General features: G+C 37.5%; 1 protein-coding gene and 1 non-coding gene across 3 annotated transcripts; both read right to left on the bottom strand.

Moving 5' to 3' along the window:
• Nucleotides 1-3,952: 3,952 nt before the first annotated feature.
• trnan-guu (transfer RNA asparagine (anticodon GUU)) lies at nucleotides 3,953-4,026 on the bottom strand. Its single transcript has one exon. It is a non-coding gene; the product is annotated as a tRNA-Asn (tRNA).
• Nucleotides 4,027-8,810: 4,784 nt separating this feature from the next.
• On the bottom strand, nucleotides 8,811-22,036 carry LOC100007972 (uncharacterized). Of its 2 annotated transcripts, XM_073947851.1 has the most exons (4): nucleotides 21,976-22,036; nucleotides 20,887-21,033; nucleotides 10,304-11,229; nucleotides 8,811-10,113 (listed from the first exon to the last, which is right to left on the bottom strand). In XM_073947851.1, exons 2-4 carry the CDS (start codon nucleotides 20,969-20,971, stop codon nucleotides 10,075-10,077), a joined length of 1,050 nt encoding a protein of 349 aa, XP_073803952.1. In that variant the 5' UTR covers nucleotides 20,972-21,033; nucleotides 21,976-22,036; the 3' UTR covers nucleotides 8,811-10,074. The 2 variants fall into 2 exon arrangements, with proteins under 2 accessions (XP_073803952.1, XP_017211166.1); XM_017355677.4 differs by having other exon boundaries at nucleotides 10,087-11,229.
• Nucleotides 22,037-22,913: the final 877 nt, after the last annotated feature.

The raw sequence follows: 22,913 nt of genomic DNA, 5'->3' as shown, positions 1-22,913 counted from the left end.
ACAGAAAAACGGGTTCACCGTAAACATTAGGACATAACGAGAAAACGCGGGAGGTAGTAAGTCACGCATGTTAGAACACGTGCATGCCGCCCGACTTATCGGGACAGTAGCGCTGTTCCAACAGTTACGGTGTGTGCTCATAGTGACGGTATGTATTCAGGTGTTTTGTCCCAACAGTCCGGTCGCACCAACGCACACACACACACCACACAACATACACACACATTATTATAGATATACCTTCATAATTATGGTTAAATAATGTGATTACTATCATGTATGACAAATATCTTCACGTTTTTTCATTTTGAAAATGAATGTCATTTATTTGAATGTATTGTCATGATGATATGTTTTATGATGCATACTGCCTGTTATACTGTTTTAATAAGTTGCACTGACCTTTTGATAGCTTTACCTTGAGTAATTCAAACCAAGAATATTTAATATTCTCCCTATCATTATACCCCATCTCAGTGGTGACAAAGAATTATCTGTTTTCGATTGGACCTTTTAAACAGATTGAAAGAGACCTGAGACCAGTTGTACGACTCGCACTTGCTGACTTTTATGTTTTGATCATATATTTTATGCTTAACCTCATGACTTTCTCCAATGCAGAATGACACAAGTTCATAACTTCAATCGCTGAGCCATCAAGTTGCTGTTTAGGTGTCCGGGAGAAGGCAGTGTATACACACTGTAGACCCCCACATGCCGATGTCTGCATGTCTGGAGGTGACCAGATTCATCAGAAGAAGCAGACTATGAGAAGCCCACACAACGTGGACACTTTTGTCAGGGGAAGGACACAGTGGAAGCTACGAAGGCCTGTATGGACTGAATGAGCAGTGCATTCGGGTCAGGCTCATCAAAAGAGGTGAAAACGAGCCTGGACCTGTTTAGCTACCTGCTGAACACGACTTACAACTGAAAAATTCTGCAGAGACTGTCTTGAATTGCCCCTGAACAACCTCAACAAGGATACATAGTGACCCCATGGACACATTTATATCTGACCCACGGGATCAAATGGGGGTTATCTGTAAGAATTGAAATATTGCAAATATTCTGATATCTTTGACAATTCAAAAACATGAGCTGAAAACAGAGACTGGTGACTTCACAACCCACCAGGGGGGAATGCGGGAAAAACCAGTTCCTGCTGCATTTGCATCTGAGTATGCTGAAACTCAGCTTCATCCCCCCAACTCACGCATATGGTCATTTCAATGTTTGAATGTTCTAGATTAACCAAACTGACTTTAACTATCATGTTTGATATCATTTGAAATGTTTCAGTGCGATTGGTACAATGGTCTCATTCTCTCAGAAATAGACATAATCAAAACAATAAATATATAACTTCAGGCATCTTTTGAACCACTGTGAAGGGTGTGACTTTTTCCTTTTGTTATACACACACACCCCCTTCCTTGAGGGAATTCTTGGATTATTTAGGGTAAGGTCCGCGAAAGATTCAGGGCGATTCTGCCTAACCAGATCAGCCCATAACATGGCTTGTTCCATGTTATGTATATTTCCAAGTCAGGAATGCATCTTTTTAATCTTGGATTTATCTTTGATAATTTGATGTTTTGTATTGATCGTTTATGAATTGACTGATTGAATTGGCATAATACATTTACCTGACTAATAAATTGTTATGTTTTGAATGATTCAAACAGAGTTTGTGTTATTATCTTTAGTAGATTGTGGTAATTTCATAGCACCACAAGCCCCTGTTCAGGTTAGTAGCAAACTAGAACACGGTAGACGGAGCATTGCGGCACGCTATACGATGTCTCTGAGCTCCAACTAACAAATTGGCATTTATTCATGTATACTTAGGCTGTAAAAGGATATCTAAGGGGATAGTCCTTCACCCGATAAACTTATAATACTATTTAGATAGTATAGTGATTATTCAAAGTTACTACTAGTTTAAGTACGACTGGTCTGCTTAATTCTATGGTAATGATCGTTATATGACTAAATAGCTCTGTCTGATTTAGGAGGTAGCAGACCTATGGGGACAGCATAAAAAATATCCTTATCTGAGTAAGTAGGGTTCTGCCTTTTTAGGATAGCGGTCAATCGCCACTGTTTAGTGACCAAGACTGACATGCTTGTGCTTAAGAAATTGTATACTCGGCCGGTACAAGATTCAGGATGTTATAGAGATCCCAATGAACGAGAATAACATAAAATGATGAACCGAAGAGAATATTTAATCATAATCTAAATTAATGTGAACGGAAACAAAATAACCTTCTCAGTGTTTTATAATTGGAGTCAGATAAAACGAGGATAAACACACTAATATTCTAAACCACCTCATACTAAAATTGGAGTCAGATATGAGTTAAGTTTAATATAAATCAACATTGTGCACTGGAAAGACCGAACATGCAGTGAACCTTCATCCACCAGTGGATACCGTCATTGGACCAACTGGCTGGACCCTACACACCTATAAATTACTCGCATAAACACCTATACTACTGGATGTTCAAAACAACACAGATGAAACTTGTGTATATACATATAAACTTGATGCATGAATACACCCACATACACACATGCCTACATATAAACTTGATCCTCACATAAACACCCGCATTAACACATGCACATACATATAAACTTGCTGCATGCAAACACACCTATACACACTCACATATACATATAAACTTGCTGCATGCAAACACACCTATTTATTTAAACATTTAAATCAGTTTGCAAAAATTGTGCTTAAAGGTTATTACCCTTGAAGGAAATATCTAAACTATTAGCACAACGCTTTAACGCTGTTTGTTTCCAAATAAAAGTAAAACTGAAAGCAACACTTTCTGCAACTGACATCAACCAGCAGATGGCGCACAGAAACCACAGAAACTCAAATCCATTTATTATGAGCCACACATATTGCTATTTACCTTGATTCATTCATACCTCAAATATTCTCCAATGCATTTATGATATTCTAAGACTACGATACAGTTATTTAAAATGGTAAATTAACTTAAAATTATTCTGTGACTTTATTCTAAAAAATGCAAAATTCAGTAAATGACCAAATGCCTCTTAAATTATTTGCATAACCATGTAAACCTAACCCTAACACATTCTCTGTTCTAACCTATAAATATATATATATAGAGTAATTTGGTCACACTTTACAATAAGGATCATTAGTTAATGTTTCTTAATCCATTTACTAACATGAACAATGAACAATACATTTACTACAGTATTTGTTCATGTTAGTTAATGAAAATACAGTTGTTCATTGTGCGTTCATGTTAACTCACGGTGCATTAAGGGTCTCATGCTCTACCGAATGAACTAGCCGAGCTGATGCTGATGAGGAGCCCTTTCAAGTGCTAGACACCGTTTACAGTAATACCTTCCCTACCCGTGACAATCTTCTGCTAAATCCTGATTTCATCTTGTAACGCTGGACGGAATGTGGCCCAGGATATATGCCCAGTGCACATGTTAGCAGTTGCAAGGCAGCAAAATGCCAATTTCTTCCCTGGGTGGGCTTGAACCACCAACCTTTCAGTTAACAGCTGAACGCGCTAAATAATTGCGCCACAGAGACTTAGGAAAAGGTCACCTACAGTGGTAGAAAGGCGTAACTTTGTCTCAAAAGGTCTGCTATATGAACCCTAATGTAAGTTTGCGGAGAGAGAGAGGCAACAGAAATGCCCAACATGGGGATCTAACCCACACCCCTAAGTTAAGAGTCTCATGCTCTACCGACTGAGCTAGCCGGGCTGATGTGAAGCCCTTTCAAGAGCTAGACACCGTTTTCAGTAATACCTTCCCTACCCGTGACAACCTTCTGCTAAATCCTGATTTCATCTTGTAACGCTGGACAGAATGTGGCCCAGGATATTTGCCCAGTGCACATGTTAGCAGTTGCAAGGCAGCAAAATGCCTTATTTGTCCCTGGGTGGGCTTGAACCACCAACCTTTCAGTTAACAGCCGAACACGCTAACCGATTGCGCCACAGAGACTTAGTAAGATGTCACCTACAGTGGTAGAAAGGCGGAACTTTGATTCAAAAGGTCTGCTATATGAACCCTAATGAAAGTTTGCTGAGAGAGAGAGAGAGGCAACAAAATGCCCAACATGGGGATCTAACCCAGGACTCTGAGATTAAGAGTCTCATGCTCTACCAACTGAGCTAGCCGGGTGGATGAGTAGCTTTTTCAAGAGCTAGACACCGTTTACAGTAATACCTTCCCTACCCATAAGAATCTTCTGCTAAATCCTGATTTCATCTTGAAACGCTGGACAGAATGTGGCCCAGGATCTATGTCCAGTGTACGTGTTAGCAGTTGCAAGGCAGCAAAATGCCTAATTCGTCCCTGGGTGGGCTTGAACCACCAACCTTTCAGTTAACAGCCGAACGCGCTAACAGATTGCGCCACAGAGACTTAGTAAATGGTCACCTACAGTGGTGGAAATGCGTAACTTTGTTTCAAAAGGTCTGCTATATGAACCCTAATGTAAGTTTGCTGAGAGAAAGAGAGAAAAGTAACAGAAACACCCAACGTGGGGCTTGAACCCACGACCCTGAGATTAAGGGTCTCATGCTCTACCGACTGAACTAGCTGAGCTGATGAGGAACCCTTTCAAGACCTAGACACCGTTTACGGTAATACCTTCCCTACCCGTGAGAATCTTCTGCTAAATCCTGATTTCTTCTTGTAACGCTGGACAGAATGTGGCCCAGGATATATGCCCAGTGCACGTGTTAGCAGTTGCAAGGCAGCAAAATGCCTAATTTGTCCCTGGGTGGGCTTGAACCACCAACCTTTAAGTTAACAGCCAAACATGCTAACCGATTGCGCCACAGAGACTTAGTAAGAGGTCACCTACAGTGGTAGAAATGCAGAACTGTTTCAAAAGGTCTGCTATATGAACCCTAATGAAAGTTTACTTAGAGAGAGAGAGGCAACAGAAACACCCAACGTGGAGCTCAAACCCACAACCCTGAGATTAAGGGTCTCATGCTCTACCGACTGAGCTAGCCAAGCTGATGAGAAGCCCTTTCAAGAGCTAGACATCATTTACAGTAATACCTTCCCTACCCGTGAGAATCTTCTGCTAAATCCTGATTTCATCTTGTAACGCTGGACAGAATGTGGCCCAGGATCTATGTCCAGTGCACGTGTTAGCAGTTGCAAGGCAGCAAAATGCCTAATTGGTCCCTGGGTGGGCTTGAACCACCGACTTTTCAGTTAAAAGCCGAATGCGCTAACCGATTGCACCACAGAGACTTAGTAAAAGGTCACCTACAGTGGTAGAAAGACGTAACTTTGTCTCAAAAGGTCTGCTATATGAACCCTAATGTAAGTTTGCTGAGAGAAAGAGAGAAAAGTAACAGAAACGCCCAACATGGGACTTGAACACACGACCCTGAGATTAAGGGTCTCATGCTCTACCGACTGAACTAGCCAAGCTGATGAGGAGCCCTTTCAAGAGCTAGACACCGTTTACAATAATACCTTCCCTATCCATGAGAATCTTCTGCTAAATCCTGATTTCATCTTGTAACGCTGGACAGAATGTGGTCTAGGATCTATGTCCAGTGCACGTGTTAGCAGTTGCAAGGCAGCAAAATGCCTATTTCGTCCTTGGGTGGGCTTGAACCATCAACCTTACAGTTTACAGCAGAACTCGCTAATCGATTGCGCCACAGAGACTTAGTAAAATGTCACCTACAGTGGTAGAAAGGCGGAACTTTGTTTCAAAAGGTCTGCTATATGAACCCTAATAAAAGTTTGCGGAGAGAGAGAGGCAACAGAAATGCCCAACATGGGGATCTAACCCACACCCCTAAGTTAAGAGTCTCATGCTCTACCGACTGAGCTAGCCGGGCTGATGTGAAGCCCTTTCAAGAGCTAGACACCGTTTTCAGTAATACCTTCCCTACCCGTGACAACCTTCTGCTAAATCCTGATTTCATCTTGTAACGCTGGACAGAATGTGGCCCAGGATATATGCCCAGTGCACGTGTTAGCAGTTGAAAGGCAGCAAAATGCCTAATTTGTCCCTTGGTGGGCTTGAACCACCAAACCTTTAAGTTAACAGCCAAACATGCTAACCGATTGCGCCACAGAGACTTAGCAAGAGGTCACCTACAGTGGTAGAAAGGCAGAACTTTGTTTCAAAAGGTCTGCTATATGAACCCTAATGAAAGTTTGCTGAGAGAAAGAGAGAAAAGTAACAGAAACGCCCAACATGGGACTTGAACACACGACCCTGAGATTAAGGGTCTCATGCTCTACCGACTGAACTAGCCAAGCTGATGAGGAGCCCTTTCAAGAGCTAGACACCGTTTACAGTAATACCTTCCCTACCCGTGAGAATCTTCTGCTAAATCCTGATTTCATCTTGTAACGCTGGACAGAATGTGGCCCAGGATATATGTCCAGTGCACGTGTTAGCAGTTGCAAGGCAGCAAAATGCTTAATTCGGCCCTGGGTGGGCTTGAACCACCAACATTTCAGTTAACAGCCGAAAGCGCTAATTTAATGCGCCACAGAGACTTAGTAAAAGGTCACCTACAGTGGTAGAAAGGCGTAACTTTGTCTCAAAAGGTCTGCTATATGAACCCTAATGTAAGTTTGCTGAGAAAAAGAGAGGTAAATAACAGAATCACCCAACGTGGGGCTCGAACCCAAGACCCTGAGATTAAGAGTCTCATGCTCTACCGACTGAGCTAGCCGGGCTGACGAGAAGCTCTATCCAGAGCTAGACACCAATTTCAGTTATACCTTCCCTACCTGTGAAAATCTTCTGCTAAATCCTGGGGGCTATTCCAGAAAGCAGGTTATGTGACATACACGGGTAAGTTTGAGAGTAAGTAGGTGGATAACCTCAACTTTGGTTCCAAAATCGGAGGTAACTTCTGGGTATGTTAAGTAGCCAAAGCAACTTACTCTCTGAAGATAACCTGCTCCGGAGCAGGTTATGTTCAGAGAGTAAGTTGCTATGTTTCAGAGTTTGTCTGTTTCAGAGAGTTCACTGAGCATTGCGTGCTCTTTTGATGAGAATATTTATGGATGTGGACACACAGATACAAGTTTTTTTCGTTGTAAGAGGGTTACAAGTGCATAGTTTTTTTCATAACCAAATTCATAATGTTAATGTATTTAACAAACCTTTTTGAAATCAAATGTGACAAACCGCGGGTCTGCGCTTACCATAAAAAACATTCAGTGCAGCTCTTTGTATTCGCGTCAGGGCATTTTAGGCAACTGTACAATGTGGCAGTAGGACCACCTGTACAGTATGCCTGGCACTGAACTGTTTTTTACACTTTTGTACAGTTCCTTGGTCATACATTACTGCGTACCATTACACAGATGATACAGAGCACGGGAATAGCGTAGTGGACAGTGCGTCAATAAAGAACAACGGAGCGCACAACGGAGCGAGTTCGAATCTCACTTACATATCTTGTGTTTTTTCTCTTCTTCTGCACCCTCACATTTTTCTGTATTATATTATAAGTGGCAGCTTTGTCTTTTGTAGGAAAATATATCTTTAATTTAAGATGTAGGACTTCATTCTTATATATACATTCACGCACACACAACTACATTTTTTAATATAATATTTTTTTCAGGTTTTCTAAATGCTATTGTGTGCATTAATTGCAGCCGATTTTAAAGCTCCATCAGTCACTAAAGGACACTGATAATATAAAATTTGTCCAAAGTATAAGTGTGCAGGTACAACTTAATTTTCTATCCTTAATCTTTTGGTGTTTCAACTATTAAACTCATTACTGCTTACCAGCTCATCACACACCCCACCTCATCACTATGTTGAAGCTAAATGGCTGATTTTCAGGAAGTAATGATTCAAGTGTATAACACAAATATAGTAAAAAAATATATATATATAAATCAAATGTTGCTTAACACAATGTTTATTTTTATTATATTTGTATTATAAAATAGAATCATTACTGGGCACTACATTGTTACTTGCTGGAGGACAAAAGATACCCTTTTCTGCCTTATACGATGACACCCTACCTGCAGCCTGACCCAGAGGAAATCTCAGTGACCCAAGCAGACAAAACAGATGGAAGAGTGCTAAAAAATATAATTAGTCAAAAAACTATGTTTAATCAAATAGTTTGGCTGTTCATTTCTTGATTTCCTGAAATAAAATGAAAGATTTTGTACACTGCTTTATACACAAACCTTTCAACGTGCAACATATTTTTCATATACATTTCTCACCTTAAGTTGATGCTCATGTGACTTTATCTTTGAAGATGAACCTTATACAGCTACTTTAGAATTTAAATATGTAGATAAAAGATTTTGTGATCCAAGATTAATATTCAAATATGGAAAAGTGCAGAAAATTCTTACACTGCTTGTTAGTTGAGGCAGAAGGAACTTCGTCTGCATGCAAAATAAAAAGAACCTAAAGCTATCTGACAACAATCACTTACAACAGTGACAGAGTGTGTGGTTTAAGTCAAAAACTCAACCACTGAAAAGCCTTTATTATAGGACACAGCAGTTAGACAGGCCTCTTTCTATTAGCTGCATGTCAGAAAGAATATTCTAGAGTGTTAAATAAAGAGCTCCAGTAATTAAATATTACCTTTTATGATAATGTTTCTGTGTTTAATGACTTTGGACAGAGTTCTAGCTCCAGAAAGATTACAATTTCTATAAGCCTTATTAGTCAACACATATATTGTGGCCTTAAGAAATTAATGGCAAGAAAAATAAATGCATGAATGGTTACACAACATACTCAAAAAGGATGTTAAAGAGTAGTTTAATTTATCATTACAATAAAATGGAGGGTGGCATGTGTAATTTAATGAACTAATAAATTTTCTTATTATTTATTTTTTATTTTCTTATCTATTTCGTATTCTATATTTCTTTCCTTTGTTGAAGCAGATGTGTAATCTCTGTGTTTAAAACCTACAGCTTCGCCTCTGTAAAGTGCGTTGCCCTTTTTTTCTCACCGTGACTTTCTATGGTGACTCGTGAATTCGGCGATCTACTGAAAATGCCATCAGGTGTGTGCCGTGCACGCGCATTAACCCGCGGTTATCTTCAGGAGGTTGATTTAACTAACTCTTGTCACCTGTTTTGGAACCAACATACTCGCGGTAAGCAGGTTTTGGGTAAATCAACCGAGAGTTTAGGTTTTAGCAGATGGTAAGTTAACCCACCTTTCTGGAATACCCCCCTGGTCATGAAAATGTTTGTACTAACCATACTGCACATTTTTATTAACTTAACAATAAATTATTTCTGCTGCCCAGTGTGAAAGATATTTTTCAGCTCAACTGGATCAAAAATTCACCAAAAAGCTGTGTTTGAAATCGACACTTTGGACACTGAACTTTTAGCATTTGTTCAATTAACAATATTTTTTTCATATGTTCCTGCTCTCAGCTGTTTCTACTATTTGCTGATGATAAAAAAATTATTAACTGAAGTGACCTTGAATTAGCATTTTGCACTTTAAAAATTTATTTTAGTTCATTCAATTAAGATATTTTATAAAATTAAAAAATGATATATCGGTATCGGTTCGTACTGAAAGCTGCAATATCGGTATCGTATCAGAAGTTAAAATGTTGTATCGGGACATCCCTACATGAGAAAATGTTTTGTATGTTTCATGTAATGTTTGCAACTTTTTGTCCAATTCTGTAGACACATCAGATTTCAGATGTACAGTTTCTCTCCAGTGTGAATCCTCTTTTGTTTGATTCAGATGTGTTAACTGATGAACCTCTCGTCACAGTGTGAACACTTGTATGGTCTCTCAAGTGTAAAACGTCTGGTGCAGTTTCAATTTTGTAATAAAAGTCTTCTCACACTCAAAGCACATATACTCTTTCACACCAGTGTGGATCTTCATGTGTTCATTAAGGTTTGCTGATCGGTTAAAACTCTCCTTACACTGAGTTCATGTGAATGGTTTCTCCCCAGTGTGAGTCTTTATGCGTTTATTAAGGTCTGAGGAGTTACTGAAACTCATCCCACGCCAAAGCTGCGGTCACACTAGAGTTTGAGCATGCAAAATTCTGTTGTATGGTGTTGCTAAAAGGAGCGGGAACAAACAAGATGATTAGACATTAAAAACAGTGTGCGATTGGAACATTTTTTAAAATTTCGGTCCAGAGAGGTCATGTTTTGATCTTCGATTGGTCTCACAGTCAAGTGATGCGATTTCGCAGGTCAGAGTCCGTCAGAGTTTCGTAGGTCATGGTTTCTCTCCGTTGTGGCTTACCATGTGTAGATTAAGGCGTGATGATTGGCTGAAAATCTTCCCACACTGAGTGCATGCATATGGTTTCTCTCCAGTGTGTTTCCTCATGTGTCGATTAAGGTGTGATGAGCAGGTAAAACTCTTCTCACACTCAGTGCATGTGAATGGTTTCTCTCCGGTATGGATCCTCATGTGTAGATTAAGGTGTTCTGATCGGTTGAAACTCTTCCCACACTGAGTGCATGTGAATGGTTTCTCTCCAGTGTGGATCCTCATGTGCTTATTAAGAGATGATGATTGGCTGAAACTGTTCCCACACTGAGTGCATGTGAATGGTTTCTCTCCAGTGTGGATCCTCATGTGTAGATTAAGGGATGTTGATAAGCTAAAACTCTTCCCACACTGAGTGCATGTGAATGGTTTATTTCCAGTGTGGATCATCATGTGTTTACTAAGGTTTGACGAGCAGTTGAAACTCTTCCCACACTGAGTGCATGTGAATGGTTTCTCTCCTGCGTGGATCCTCATGTGTAGATTAAGGGATGTTGATAAGCTAAAACTCTTCCCACACTGAGTGCATGTGAATGGTTTCTCTCCAGTGTGGATCCTCATGTGTTTATTAAGAGGTGATAAGTGGCTAAAACTCTTCCCACACTGAGTGCATGTGAATGGTTTCTCTCCAGTGTGGATCCTCATGTGTAGATTAAGGGATGATGATATGCTGAAACTCTTCTCACATTGAGTGCATGTGAATGGTTTCTCTCCAGTGTGGATCCTCATGTGAATCTTAAGTTTGCTTTTGCTTGCCAAAATCTTTCCACACTGAGTGCAGGTGAAACTATTTTTGTTTCTCCTTTTCAATATATCATCAGTCTGTAAATGAGTTTTTTCCTCAATTTTAACATGATGTTCCTCCTCTTTCCTCCTCTCCTTCTCTTCAATTAGGTCTGAAATAAATAAATAAACGTTAGTTTTCATTAAGTCTTGAAAACTCTCATCAAAACACACACACAATGTAATTTTGATGCATGATAAATGTAAAATAAATCAGATCATAGTTTGTTTGGTACATTAACGTGTACACACTTAAGCAGATTCCAATCATCTTCATTTATCTAGTGTTTTTACAATGTGAATTCTGTCAAAGACACTTCACATAGAAGTTATAGTAAATTGAAACCGTGTCAGTCCAGTTTTCCAAGTTTCTCATAAAAGTATTTTTGGTCATATTAATAAGACACAGATTTGAAAGCTGTTTGTAGCCGACGCTGATTGGTCAGCTTGTAATTTTGTTTATTGTTTTGAATTTCATTATTTGAATGTGTATTGGTATATGTTTGTTACTAATTTCTTTGTTTCCGGTTGGCTTGAGTGGAAAGTCACATGATTCTCATTGATTGATTTAACCTGCAAGAGTTTGTATGGTCACTCAGGATGGTGAGATCTCAATGCAAGCACCTGTTTAATGCTCCTGCTTATTCTACAGCTGGTTATCAGGCCAACACGGTAAACTAAACATTGTTTTATGTATTATTTGTTTATTTTGATGTCCTTTTGATTGTGTTGATTGTGCAGTCTTCACGGTGTTCAATAAATGAAACGCATGGTGGACATCAGTATTTGGAAGCGTGGACTGTTTAATAACCGGCGGGTAGTTACACTGTTAATGGCCTATTTTTATTTGTATATATTTATAATTACAACAAAATGACAGGGAATACTTTTTCATTCTGTGCCTGACTGGCTAACACATCAGAAAAAAAAAGTTCTGAGGTAACAGCTGAACAAACAGCTGAATATTTACCTCTCAGACATGAGACATATCTGTACAACATCTGCATAAAGGCTGGAATGTGCACCTTTCCAAAGATGTATAGTAACGGAGTAGAACTACTTCACTACTGTACTTAATTACTAAAAGGCAGTATCTGTACTTTACTGAAGTATTATTTTTTTTCTCCTACTTAAACTTTTACTTCAGTACATATTTTCAATAAGTTTAATACTTTTACTTCGATAAACTTTTTATGTGCTGCATCGTTACTCGTTACTAGGGGTGTCAAAATAATCGATATTGGAATAGGTTATTACATACTAACGTCATTTATCTCCACTGTGCGATGTCGCAATACTAGGACGGAGGCGAGGGTGAGTGAAGGCTGCACAGCACACGAGCCACTATTACACTATACAGAGAATTGCTGTAAAACTTCATCTTTGCCTCTCTCTCACTTTGTACATTTGACCTGTTGCGCTGGCTTTCCTCTTCTCTTGTCTAAGCGATAATATTGGATCCGGACACAAGCGTGCCTTTGGTGCGAGTTTTCTCCAATGTCTATTATGGATTACCTGTGATAACCGTGTATTATTTGTATTAAAGTACTGGCACTAGGGATGTAACAATATTGTAAATACCGTCATAGTAATTTTTTTCAATATTACCGTAGGCGCATGACTCAATAAAACTATATTTCTGAGAAAAGTTTGCTTAGGCAAATGAAGCGAACGGGAGGTAGCGGGAACTACAATTCCCATCAGCCTAGGCGTGGCCATCATTCTTTCCGGTCTGTTGTTACTACAGATCCAGTAATGCGGAAATGGAGTGTGTTGCTAGTAGAGGGGAAGAAAAAGAGCTGGAAATGATCGAACCTAAAGCGGGTTTTAAATCGGATGTGTGGAAGCATTTCGGTTTCTTTCTAAAAAGACACGATAAAGGAGAAAAGGTGACAGACAAAGAAAAAAACAGTATGCAGGCACTGCCAGACTGTGGTAAAATATAAGTCGGGGAATACGACTAAAAACAGTCATGGTGACTGCAGAACACAGCACACTTGTTAGATTGATGCAGACATTGACTTGTACCATAAAGAGACCTCTATCTCACTCATGGCTTGTCCTCTCAAGTGGTGGAAAGACATTGCACAACGTTACCCACTGCTGTCAACCTTGGTTAAATCATATCTTTCTGTCCCAGAAACCTCAGTCCCAAATGAGAGGGTTTTTTTTTTCTTCTGTTGACATGCCCAGAGATCATAGCTTTTACCAGATTATAGTTATATGATAATTTTTCTTAAAAAACCCATCTCTATCTAAGTGAGTGAGTGATTAAATGTTGAATGTGATGAGTTTTCAACAATACTAAATTGAAACTTAATTTTTTTTAATATGGTTTAATAGTTTTTTGTTATTAAAATTGAAAAATTGAAGTTCTTGTTTCGAAACTTACAGATAGATGGCTAATTTGTATGTCATTGATATGTTCAGTGCTAAGGTAAATAAACACTTTTGGCACTTTTTTCAAGTCTTAGTAGTTTTAAGTAGTTTTGTTTTTCCTGTAAATTATTCAATAAATACCGTACCGTGCCATTCATACCAAGGTATTATCGTACCATGAAATTCTGATACAGTTACATCCCTAACTGGCACTCTTGCTAATTGTATTAATATTTATCACTGAAGGGTTCATAATTATGTTTCAGTGTATTACGGTACTGTAGTGATGACATCATGTTGTTTACGTGTTTAACGTCTAGGGCTGCAACTAATGATTATTTTATTAATCAATTAATCTGTTGATTATTTTTTCGATTAATCGGATTAAAAAAAAGCCCTTTCCAACCCTTTATTCAAAAAAGCTCATGCCTATAATAATAATAATGAACTGTTTTCAATCCAAATATCTAAATGTTTTTAAATGAAGATACTTACTAGACACATGAAATTCCATAAGAAATCACTTAACCTTAAACTTTAATGATAGTTTGCTTAAAACAAGCTAAATTATTTGCCAATGGGGTGAGAAAAATTATCTTAATAAGATATAATCTCAAACAGCATCACTTCGTTTTCTCATGCTATTTTTCTTGTCTGGTCTTGATGTAAGATTCGTTTAGATATATCAGGGTCCCCGCGGGTCCTTAAAAAGTCTTGAAATGTCTTAAATAAAATTTTCGATTTTTAAGGTCTGAAAATGTCTTGAATTCTGTAATTTTCCATAAGGAGGTCTTAAATTTCATGTGGGATCTTAAATTTCATGTCCAACTCGTCTTTTTTTATTCATTTTTTTCAACCGCTATTTGACCAGCGCAACATTTGGGGGCAGCACTTCGTGGGTGCAACCTGCATCATTCCATAGGTGACATACAAGTGATTGATGAATGCGTTGCGTTGATACTTCTCCACCACGGCATTTTGCGAAATCGCAAGCATGGGCAAATGTTTATTTGATGACAATTGGTTGGAGGATGAAAAGTATCGGGGTGGTTAAAGAAAACAGTCAGTAATCATGAAGGGAGGTGTGCTTTATCTAAAAAGACGATAAAACTGGGGACAATGGGCCCCAAAACGCTCGATTCACACATGAAAGCAGAGAAGCACAAAAAGTATGTGTAGTCGCAGGCAAGTAGTTTGCCCATAAGTATGTTCTCATCAAGCACTTCGACCTCAGCCTTCCACAAGGCCGTCCACTTCTAGCAATGCCTTCAGCAGCTTTGCGAATATAGTTACATTTAAGGCCGAAATACTGTGAGTATTTCAAACCGTAAGCCGCCACCACTCGTACACCTCAAACGAGGACGTCCACCTAGTTTTTCAAGCAATGTTCCCTGACTCAGAGTGTGCGAGTACGTTCACATGTGGAAGAGACAAAACAGTATATTTAGCACGATTTGGTGTTGCCCCATACCTAAAGAAGAAACTAATTTCACAAGCAAACAAGGACGCTTTCATTATAATGTTCGATGAGTCCATGAACGCAGCAACGAAGACTTTGACTTGCACTTTAGACGTTGATCAACTGACGAGACTGGTACCCTGTTGTCAGGGTTGTAAGGTCAATCAGCACTCGGCATAAAAATTTTTGCGCCCCTTTGACCTGTCTTGAGCGTGGCTCTGGTGAGTTGTGCCACGCTAATGCTTCACCACATCATTCTGTGTTGACACACTGAACACTTTCCTTTTTTTTTTTTTTTAGGTAAAGTCTTAAATTTTCATTTTAGAGGACTTATAAAGGTCTTAAAAGGTCTTAAATTTCCTGTTAAAAATGTGCAGATACCCTGTATATGAACTGGAAACGAGACAAAATAACTAAGAAAGAAAGTTTTCTGCAGTGCAGCTATACATGACAACAGATGGAAAAATTAATGATCCAAAAAAGATAACATTCACACACTTGCTCATCATGCCATCAACTACCTGATATTCCAATTCACATAAACTCATTCATAAAAGCAGAACACGCAGGATTCAGCCGGTTCATTCAAAAGTTACTCCAAAAATACATGCAAGTAAGTGTTTGGTGAACTTAGAAAAGCCTAGATTCAACTTTATAGTTACTTTCACTACGTGTAATGTGTATCTGATATAAATAAAACACATCAGCAAATTATATTTGAATGGATTGTTAGACTTTCTTGTGTGTTTTACAAACTCTAAATGTATTGTTTTACTAGTACTTGTGTGTATTTACATATCTAAAACATAAATGAAGTATTAGGCAGTTAAAATGCTGCATAATTGTGATAATATGACACGTTTCAGCGGAGTTAAGATGGTTTTGTTTTCGTAAAAAAAAGCAGCTCTTTTCCAACAGTCCCTTACTGAGAGCTCTCCTCAGCGCAAGCTCTTTGGCTCAGCGCATATTGCAACTGCTTAAACGGAGCAGTGCTTGTAATGTCGAGCAAAAAAATAAATTAAAAAGACAGCTGTGAAACATAACCTGCTTTGTCTTTTTGTGGGAAACACAGTTTAGATCTTTATAGGGTAAGAGTTTTTTGTGTTAATGCCGTCTATCAGTGTCAGGAATACCGAAAACAAAACCTGCTGAACCCCGCTGTCTTTCTCTAGCTCAGCGCCAGACACAAAGAAACCAGCACCAGGGACTTTGTAGAATTCTGTAGTGATTCTTCCGCATCATCCCTGTCTCCTTGAGGCGCTGAACTCTGTATCAGTGCGCGAGAGACAGAGAGAGGCCTTGTTCAGTCCGCTCCGCTCCATGTTCTTTTTTTTCTTATCAAATGTCTCCTGGTCGCGCAACACAACGAATCGATTATGTAATTTGTTGCCAACGCTTTTAATAATCTATTTTTATCGATTTAATCGATTCGTTGTTGCAGATCTAGTCTCCACGTTATACTGTTGATAAACAGAAGTGTTACCGTCTCGTGTTCATGCTGTACAGAGAGAGCATGTGAAAGTGAGTAATAAAAGACGCTGATGAAACGATTTGTTCTGTCTAGTGCTTAAGCTACGCACTCCAAGCTCAACAGGTTATGGGCCCCAGGCAGCGAGACTAGCGATTGTTTTCAAGAAAGCAAAGTTAACGCGACGTATTCAGGTGCAAAGTTAGCAAAGATGGTAAGCAGAGCGGGAGGATATCTAGCGCCGCAGTTTATGTTCGATGGATCAGAAGAAAAATTCGATCTATGGGAGACGAGATTTCTAGGATATTTAAACACTCTGAAGCTAAAAGAAACTATATTACATCAGCCTACTGATGCTGAAGCGGAGCAACTAGATGAGGACAGGCGGAAGAGCACTGATTGTTATGCTGAACTGATCGATGATAAAAGCCTTTCACTGGTAAGACACAATGCTGCCGATGACAGGAGAAAAGCCCTAAAAATACTGAAAGAGCATTATTCAGGCAAAAGTAAACCACACATAATAAACATGTACACAGCATTGACTCAGCTGCACGAGTGACAGTGAGAGCGTTACAGACTATTTGATACGAGCAGAAAACAACATTACAGCTCTAAGGAATGCTGGAGAGTTAATGAGTGATGGACTACCCATAGCGATGGTTCTCCGAGGACTACCGGATTCGTTTAAGCCACTAGCCGTCCACATAACACAAAATGAAGACGATGTCACGTTTACAGTAAAGAAATAAAGTAAAGGAGACTCCGAGTTTATGAGGAGACAGAGAAAATGAAAGTTGCAACTACAGACAATGTGATGAAGACCTGCACGAGACAAGGGCAAAGCTTTTACAAACCCCACACAAAAGATAGAAAAGATGAAGATATAAATATAATATGCTACAAATGTTTTTATTGTTTTTGTTTATTTTATATGGCACCAGTGCTCAAGGACGCTTTACAGACAGTAAAAAAACATGAAAAGCAAAAACCTTAAGAAGGTAGAGAAAAGGGAGACTAATAATACAACTAATATTAATATCATATCAATAACTCCTCTCACTCTAAACTTTACCTTTTAGAGCTTATTCTTGTTGGCGCAATATGGGTTTATTACATGTAGGCTATGAATCAGATTATGAAGAATGATTAAAAACATGCTTTTTCTTTGTCGCATCCTATCCGTAAGGTGTTTTATTTATTTATTTATTGAATTTTTTTAATAAAAGAAAAACAAACAAGCCCTACAAATAGCTTCATCCAAAGTATTGGTTCGCCTTTCACGTTCACCACGAATTCAAAATGTTCCCAAATTGGCAATTTAACAGGTTTTGCAACGAGTTTCATGGCTGAATTTGAACTCGCTGAATCGCCTCTAACATTATATTCATAAATGTAGTCCTTGGTAACATTTGTGACAAAAAAAAAAGAAGCCCGGCACTCTTTTTTTATGTCACTGGAAAACGACTGAATCAGCTGGTGTGCGCGAGTCATGTTGCTGTCATATTCAAGATCTGTAAAGTAATACAGCTCTGGATGTAACAGCGACCACAAGTCTCCTCCATCATTAAAAGTTTGTCATAGTCGCCTTGACAACCCAAACTTTTTTTTTTCCCTCAGGGCCGCACGCCGGACATCCGGCATGGTGCCGAAATACTTAAAGCCCTGAATAACAGTAGTAAAGCATGGTATAGTTTACTTTGCATTGCAAGACTAAAGACAAGTGTTTATTCACTCTCCTTTTTTAGATTATTCATTTCATCTGTTGTCATGTGTAGCTGCACTGCAAAAAAGCTTTTCTTTCTTAGTCATTTAGTCTCGTTTCCAGTCCAAATATAAAAAAAAATCCTAAATCAAAACTAGAAAAGAAAAATGGCATGAGAGAATGAGTGATGCTTAAAACTCCTGTTTGAGATTATATCTCATTAAGATTTTTTTTACACAATTAGCAAATAATTTAGCTTGTTTTAAGCAAACAATCACATAATTTTTAGGTGTATTTCTTTTTCAGAAAACAAGACATAATTTTTCATGCTATTTCATGTGTCTAGTATGTTTCTTGATTTAAAAATATTGAGATATTTGGATTGAAAACAGGACAAAACTACTTAAGTTTTTTATTTTACTATTATTATTATTATTATTTTTATAACAGCTTAGGGATTAGCTTTTTTGAATAAAGGGTTGAAAATGAATGCTTTACTTGTTTGTTTGTTTTTATATTCGATTCATTAATTAATTGAAAAAAATAATCGACAGATTAATCGGTTATCAAAATAATCGTTAGTTGCAGCCCTAATGTATGCCTTTACTATTAAGTGACTATACAGTCAATTAAAATGGCATCAAATTACAGCAGGTGAACGTCAACATTACTTTGATTAAGCATGAACTTAAGACTTAGCCTGAGAGTTAACCTGCCCTGGACCAGGCTAGTTTCCCAGCAAAGTTGCCAGAGTAACTGAGTTTGAAATATCGTAGATTTGATTTATGAAACTGATTCAGCCATTAATAAACCTGACATATCCAAAATAAGCCTGGCTTTTTCTCTAAGCTTGGTAAATGGAATAGGGCCCTGGTATAGCATGAGCAGCGTGGAATGTGATTACAGATAACCCCGGATTCTCTTCATCCAGGATTAGAATGACCCAGGGTTAACAATTTGAAGTGTGAAAAGCCCTAAAAATACTCAGCATTAGCTCTCAGGATAAACAGAGCACAATGACAAACAGCAACAATTGTCAATCATGTCATAGTTGTGACCTAATCTCATGCTTTTGTTTTAGAACTTCAGTTGTCTATTGGGGAAATGACCAGAAATAATGAATGGCAGAAAACAGTCACACTACTTGCTCTACAAACAGGTGTGTTCATGTCTATACATACAAAGAAAAATAATAAAATGAGAAAATATGACTTTGCAACATCAAGCAGCATTAGGCATGGGCCAGTATAAGATTCTGACGGTATGATAACCTAAAATATATTTTCTTCTCAGAAACTTATAAAATATTTTGGAGCAGTAAACATGTCAGGCTAAATCATTCAAATGAATCACAGATTTCTTTACGATTTAAAACGGCATCTTTGGATATCTTTTCTGCAGGAGATACTGTTGTCCTAAAAAACTTAAAACATAAAAAAGGTACAGCAGAAAATGTTGGCGGTTTTAAAACCTTGACTTTTCCAAACTGCGGTAAACCTTAAATATAGTTATCGCCCCATGCCTAAAGAGCATAACTCTGATTTTAGGATCTAAAAATTAATTTTTTTTAAAAAGTGTCAGGCAAAAAGATTCCAATGGCGCCGCCTGCTGGTGTATAAAGAATATGGTCAATATTCTCAGATTGTTCAATGTTTTATAACTAATCACTTAAGTGTCCATTTCATTCAGCGTATTTAATACTGGGGGTATCCACAATTTTTGACATACTTTAAACCAGGGTTTCTGCAGGTTTTACCAAGTTAAATTTAAGGCTTTTTATGACATTTTTAGGACCATTATGAATGAAATTTTAGGCTCATGAAGGTCTAAAGGCTAAATAACTTTTCAAATGACCCAGATGAAAAAAGATTTTTATTTGCCCCGTCCAAAAAAATATTATAATTTAAAACATTTAATAATACAATAATAAATTAATAATATTTTTTAATTATTTTAGATATTTCTTTGAAAAAAAATTAAATATTGTGTAAAAACAAGCCAGCTCAACTTGTATTCAAATATAAACGTTCTTTATAATAATAAAAAATGGACAAATGTTTTAAAAGTTTAAAAAACTACAATAAACTAAATCTATGCACAACAATCTGTCCAGGTCGATGTCCTCAGCAGTAAATACATGGAGCACATTTAAACAAATGTAATTGTAAGGAAAATAATTAAAACAGATAAATTAGAGTGAAAATTACCTTTTTTAATAAAAAGTTTAAAGATTTATTTAGGTGGATACTTGGTGATTGTGTGGGTTTTGGCCAGATTGGGTAACAAAACATGAACAAAGGAAAATGAAGACTTGTTTAAAAAAGATTTAAGACCTACAAAACAACATTTCAGTAAATTTAAGAGTTTGTAAGGCTTAAAATTTTGAGTCTTCTATGAGAATACTGTAGGTCAAATATCACCAGCTCAGTTAAACCTTTTTAAATGTATTGTATTTATTTATTAAATAAAGCACCAGTGCTCAAGGACGCTTTACAAACAGTAGAAGAACAAGAAAAGCAATAACCTTAAGCAGGTAGAGAAAATGGGAGACTAATAATACATAAAAGAATGACAAAAGACATGAGAACAAGTGACAAAAGAAACTTATTTCGGTCTTTCAATGAGTGCTCGTGTGCATTTAGGAGAACTAGACAGCACACTCAGGGCTGCAAGATGGATTTAATTTATTATTCTTATTATTACAATATATCTGAATGAGGATCAAATGACTGAGTTGGTCTTTGAGAATGAAAACCAACCTGTTTGTTCCTGCAGATCTTCCTGTTTGACTGTGAATGTTTCTTCAATCTTCACATCTTCACTCTCCTCTTTAATAAACGGCATCTTTATAACAGTGTGGAGATCAGTCGCTTCAGCAGGAGTTTTTCTCTGTGTTTGGACACTTCCTGTTTAAAATGAACAAAACAATAAAAATGTTATGTTTAAAATAAATAAAACAATGAACAGAAACAAAAAAACTTCTCTTTAACACTTGCTTCAACAGTTTCGATTAATGAGAGTAATTAACAAAAAGAAATCAGGTAAAACGTTTCTTTAAAACAGTGGTTCTCAAAGTGAGGGTCGGGACCCCCTGAGGGGTCATAGAGGTAAAGTTGGTTTTATATTCACACATTTGTTCATTTAGAAGTCTCTATGCTGTTTACCATGTTACTTTGAATATTCGATCGGAATTAGCATCCAAGTGTGACTTGAAAACAACATTAACACTGTTTATTTAACTGTGAACAATGTTGCACTTTGATAGTCATTTGCTGCTAATATGATTTCCCTATTTAGAGTTTGCAAATAATACTTTAATGAAATTATATTATTAAGGGCAAAGTCAGAATGTGCGAATATAAAACCAACTTTACCTCTATAGATAATTGAGGTAAAGTTGGTTTTATATTTGGGTATTCAGACATTTCCCTTAATAATAAAATTTCCTAAAAGTATTCTTTGCAAACGCTAAATATGGAAATCATATTAGCAGCTAATAATTATCAAAGTACAGCATTGTTTACAGTAAATTAGATAGTGCTAATGTTGTTTAGAAGTCATACTTGCATGCTAATTCTGACAGAATATTTCCAGTAACATGGTAAACAATATAGACTGCTAAATAAATTGTTATTTTTGGGATCGCGGGCTGAAAAGTTTGGGAAACGCTGCTTTAAAACTCGCATTACACACAAACAAAAGCCCTCGGTTACTGAGAATAAAATAGTATTACGCTGTATAAAGGGTTAAAATAATATTTCCAACAGCAGGTACATAATTTAGCATCGGATGAAAAACCTGAAACATTAATTAAATCGGGTTATATCCGTAAACATTTAAAAACAAACCTTTCTCCGGTTGAATCACAGCGCTGAAGCGGCGCCACCTGATGACGTCACACACCACGCCAAAATAAAAGTCTTTTTTGTGTAGCTTTTTTTGCCACTTACTGTTGCAGTCATGACTTATTGATACATTTCTCCCTTGTTTTTCATTCTACACTATTTCTGCTCTCTCTCTCTCTCTCTCTCTCTCTCACACACACACACATTTTATGTGCTTTATTGGCATAAAAAAATAACTGTACATTCATATTGCCAAAAGCAGTGCAGCGACACTACGTAAAACAAGACAATGCAAAAAGGGCAGTAGTGCAAACAAATATGGATATAAAATATAATACAGAAAAAACACAGAATTTAATAAAATAAAAATAAAAAGATTGATAAAATAAAAAATATTAATACAAATTTTAATAGATTAGATCTCTCTCACAAACACACACTTTAGTATTTAAAGTTGATCAAAACCTTTAATCTAATAAAGGGGTAGTTCACATTAAAAAAAATTACAATTCGGTAATTTACTCATCCACTACTTAAGCCAAACCTGTTTGAGTTTCTTCTGCTGAATGCAAATGAAGAGAATAGGCTACAGGGTCAAAAAGCAGCCACTATATGGTTCAACAGCTCCTGCTTTGGACATGGCTGATTTTATCAACATTTTCTGACAAACAAAATGTTCTTGAAACTTGATTACAATTGAACCACTAAAGTCACGTCACAGGTTTTGACAATGTTTTTGGTTTCTTTTCCAGAAAAACCACTGTCAAACCCTTTGAGCATCTCTGGACTCTTGCTGTCTATGACAGACGAGGGAGCTCTTTGATTTCATCTAAAGTGTCTTCATTTGCGTTCTGAAGATGAGAAAAGTTCTCAGGGGATTGAAACAGCAGATTGAGGGACAATCGTTCTCGAGAGCCACATCGCACTGCTTTTTTTACATT

This window comes from Danio rerio, chromosome 4, assembly GCF_049306965.1.
Source record: "Danio rerio strain Tuebingen ecotype United States chromosome 4, GRCz12tu, whole genome shotgun sequence".
NCBI lineage: Eukaryota > Metazoa > Chordata > Actinopteri > Cypriniformes > Danionidae > Danio > Danio rerio.
Note: the sequence above shows the minus strand (reverse complement) of the source record. Positions and strands in the feature narration are given on the sequence as shown.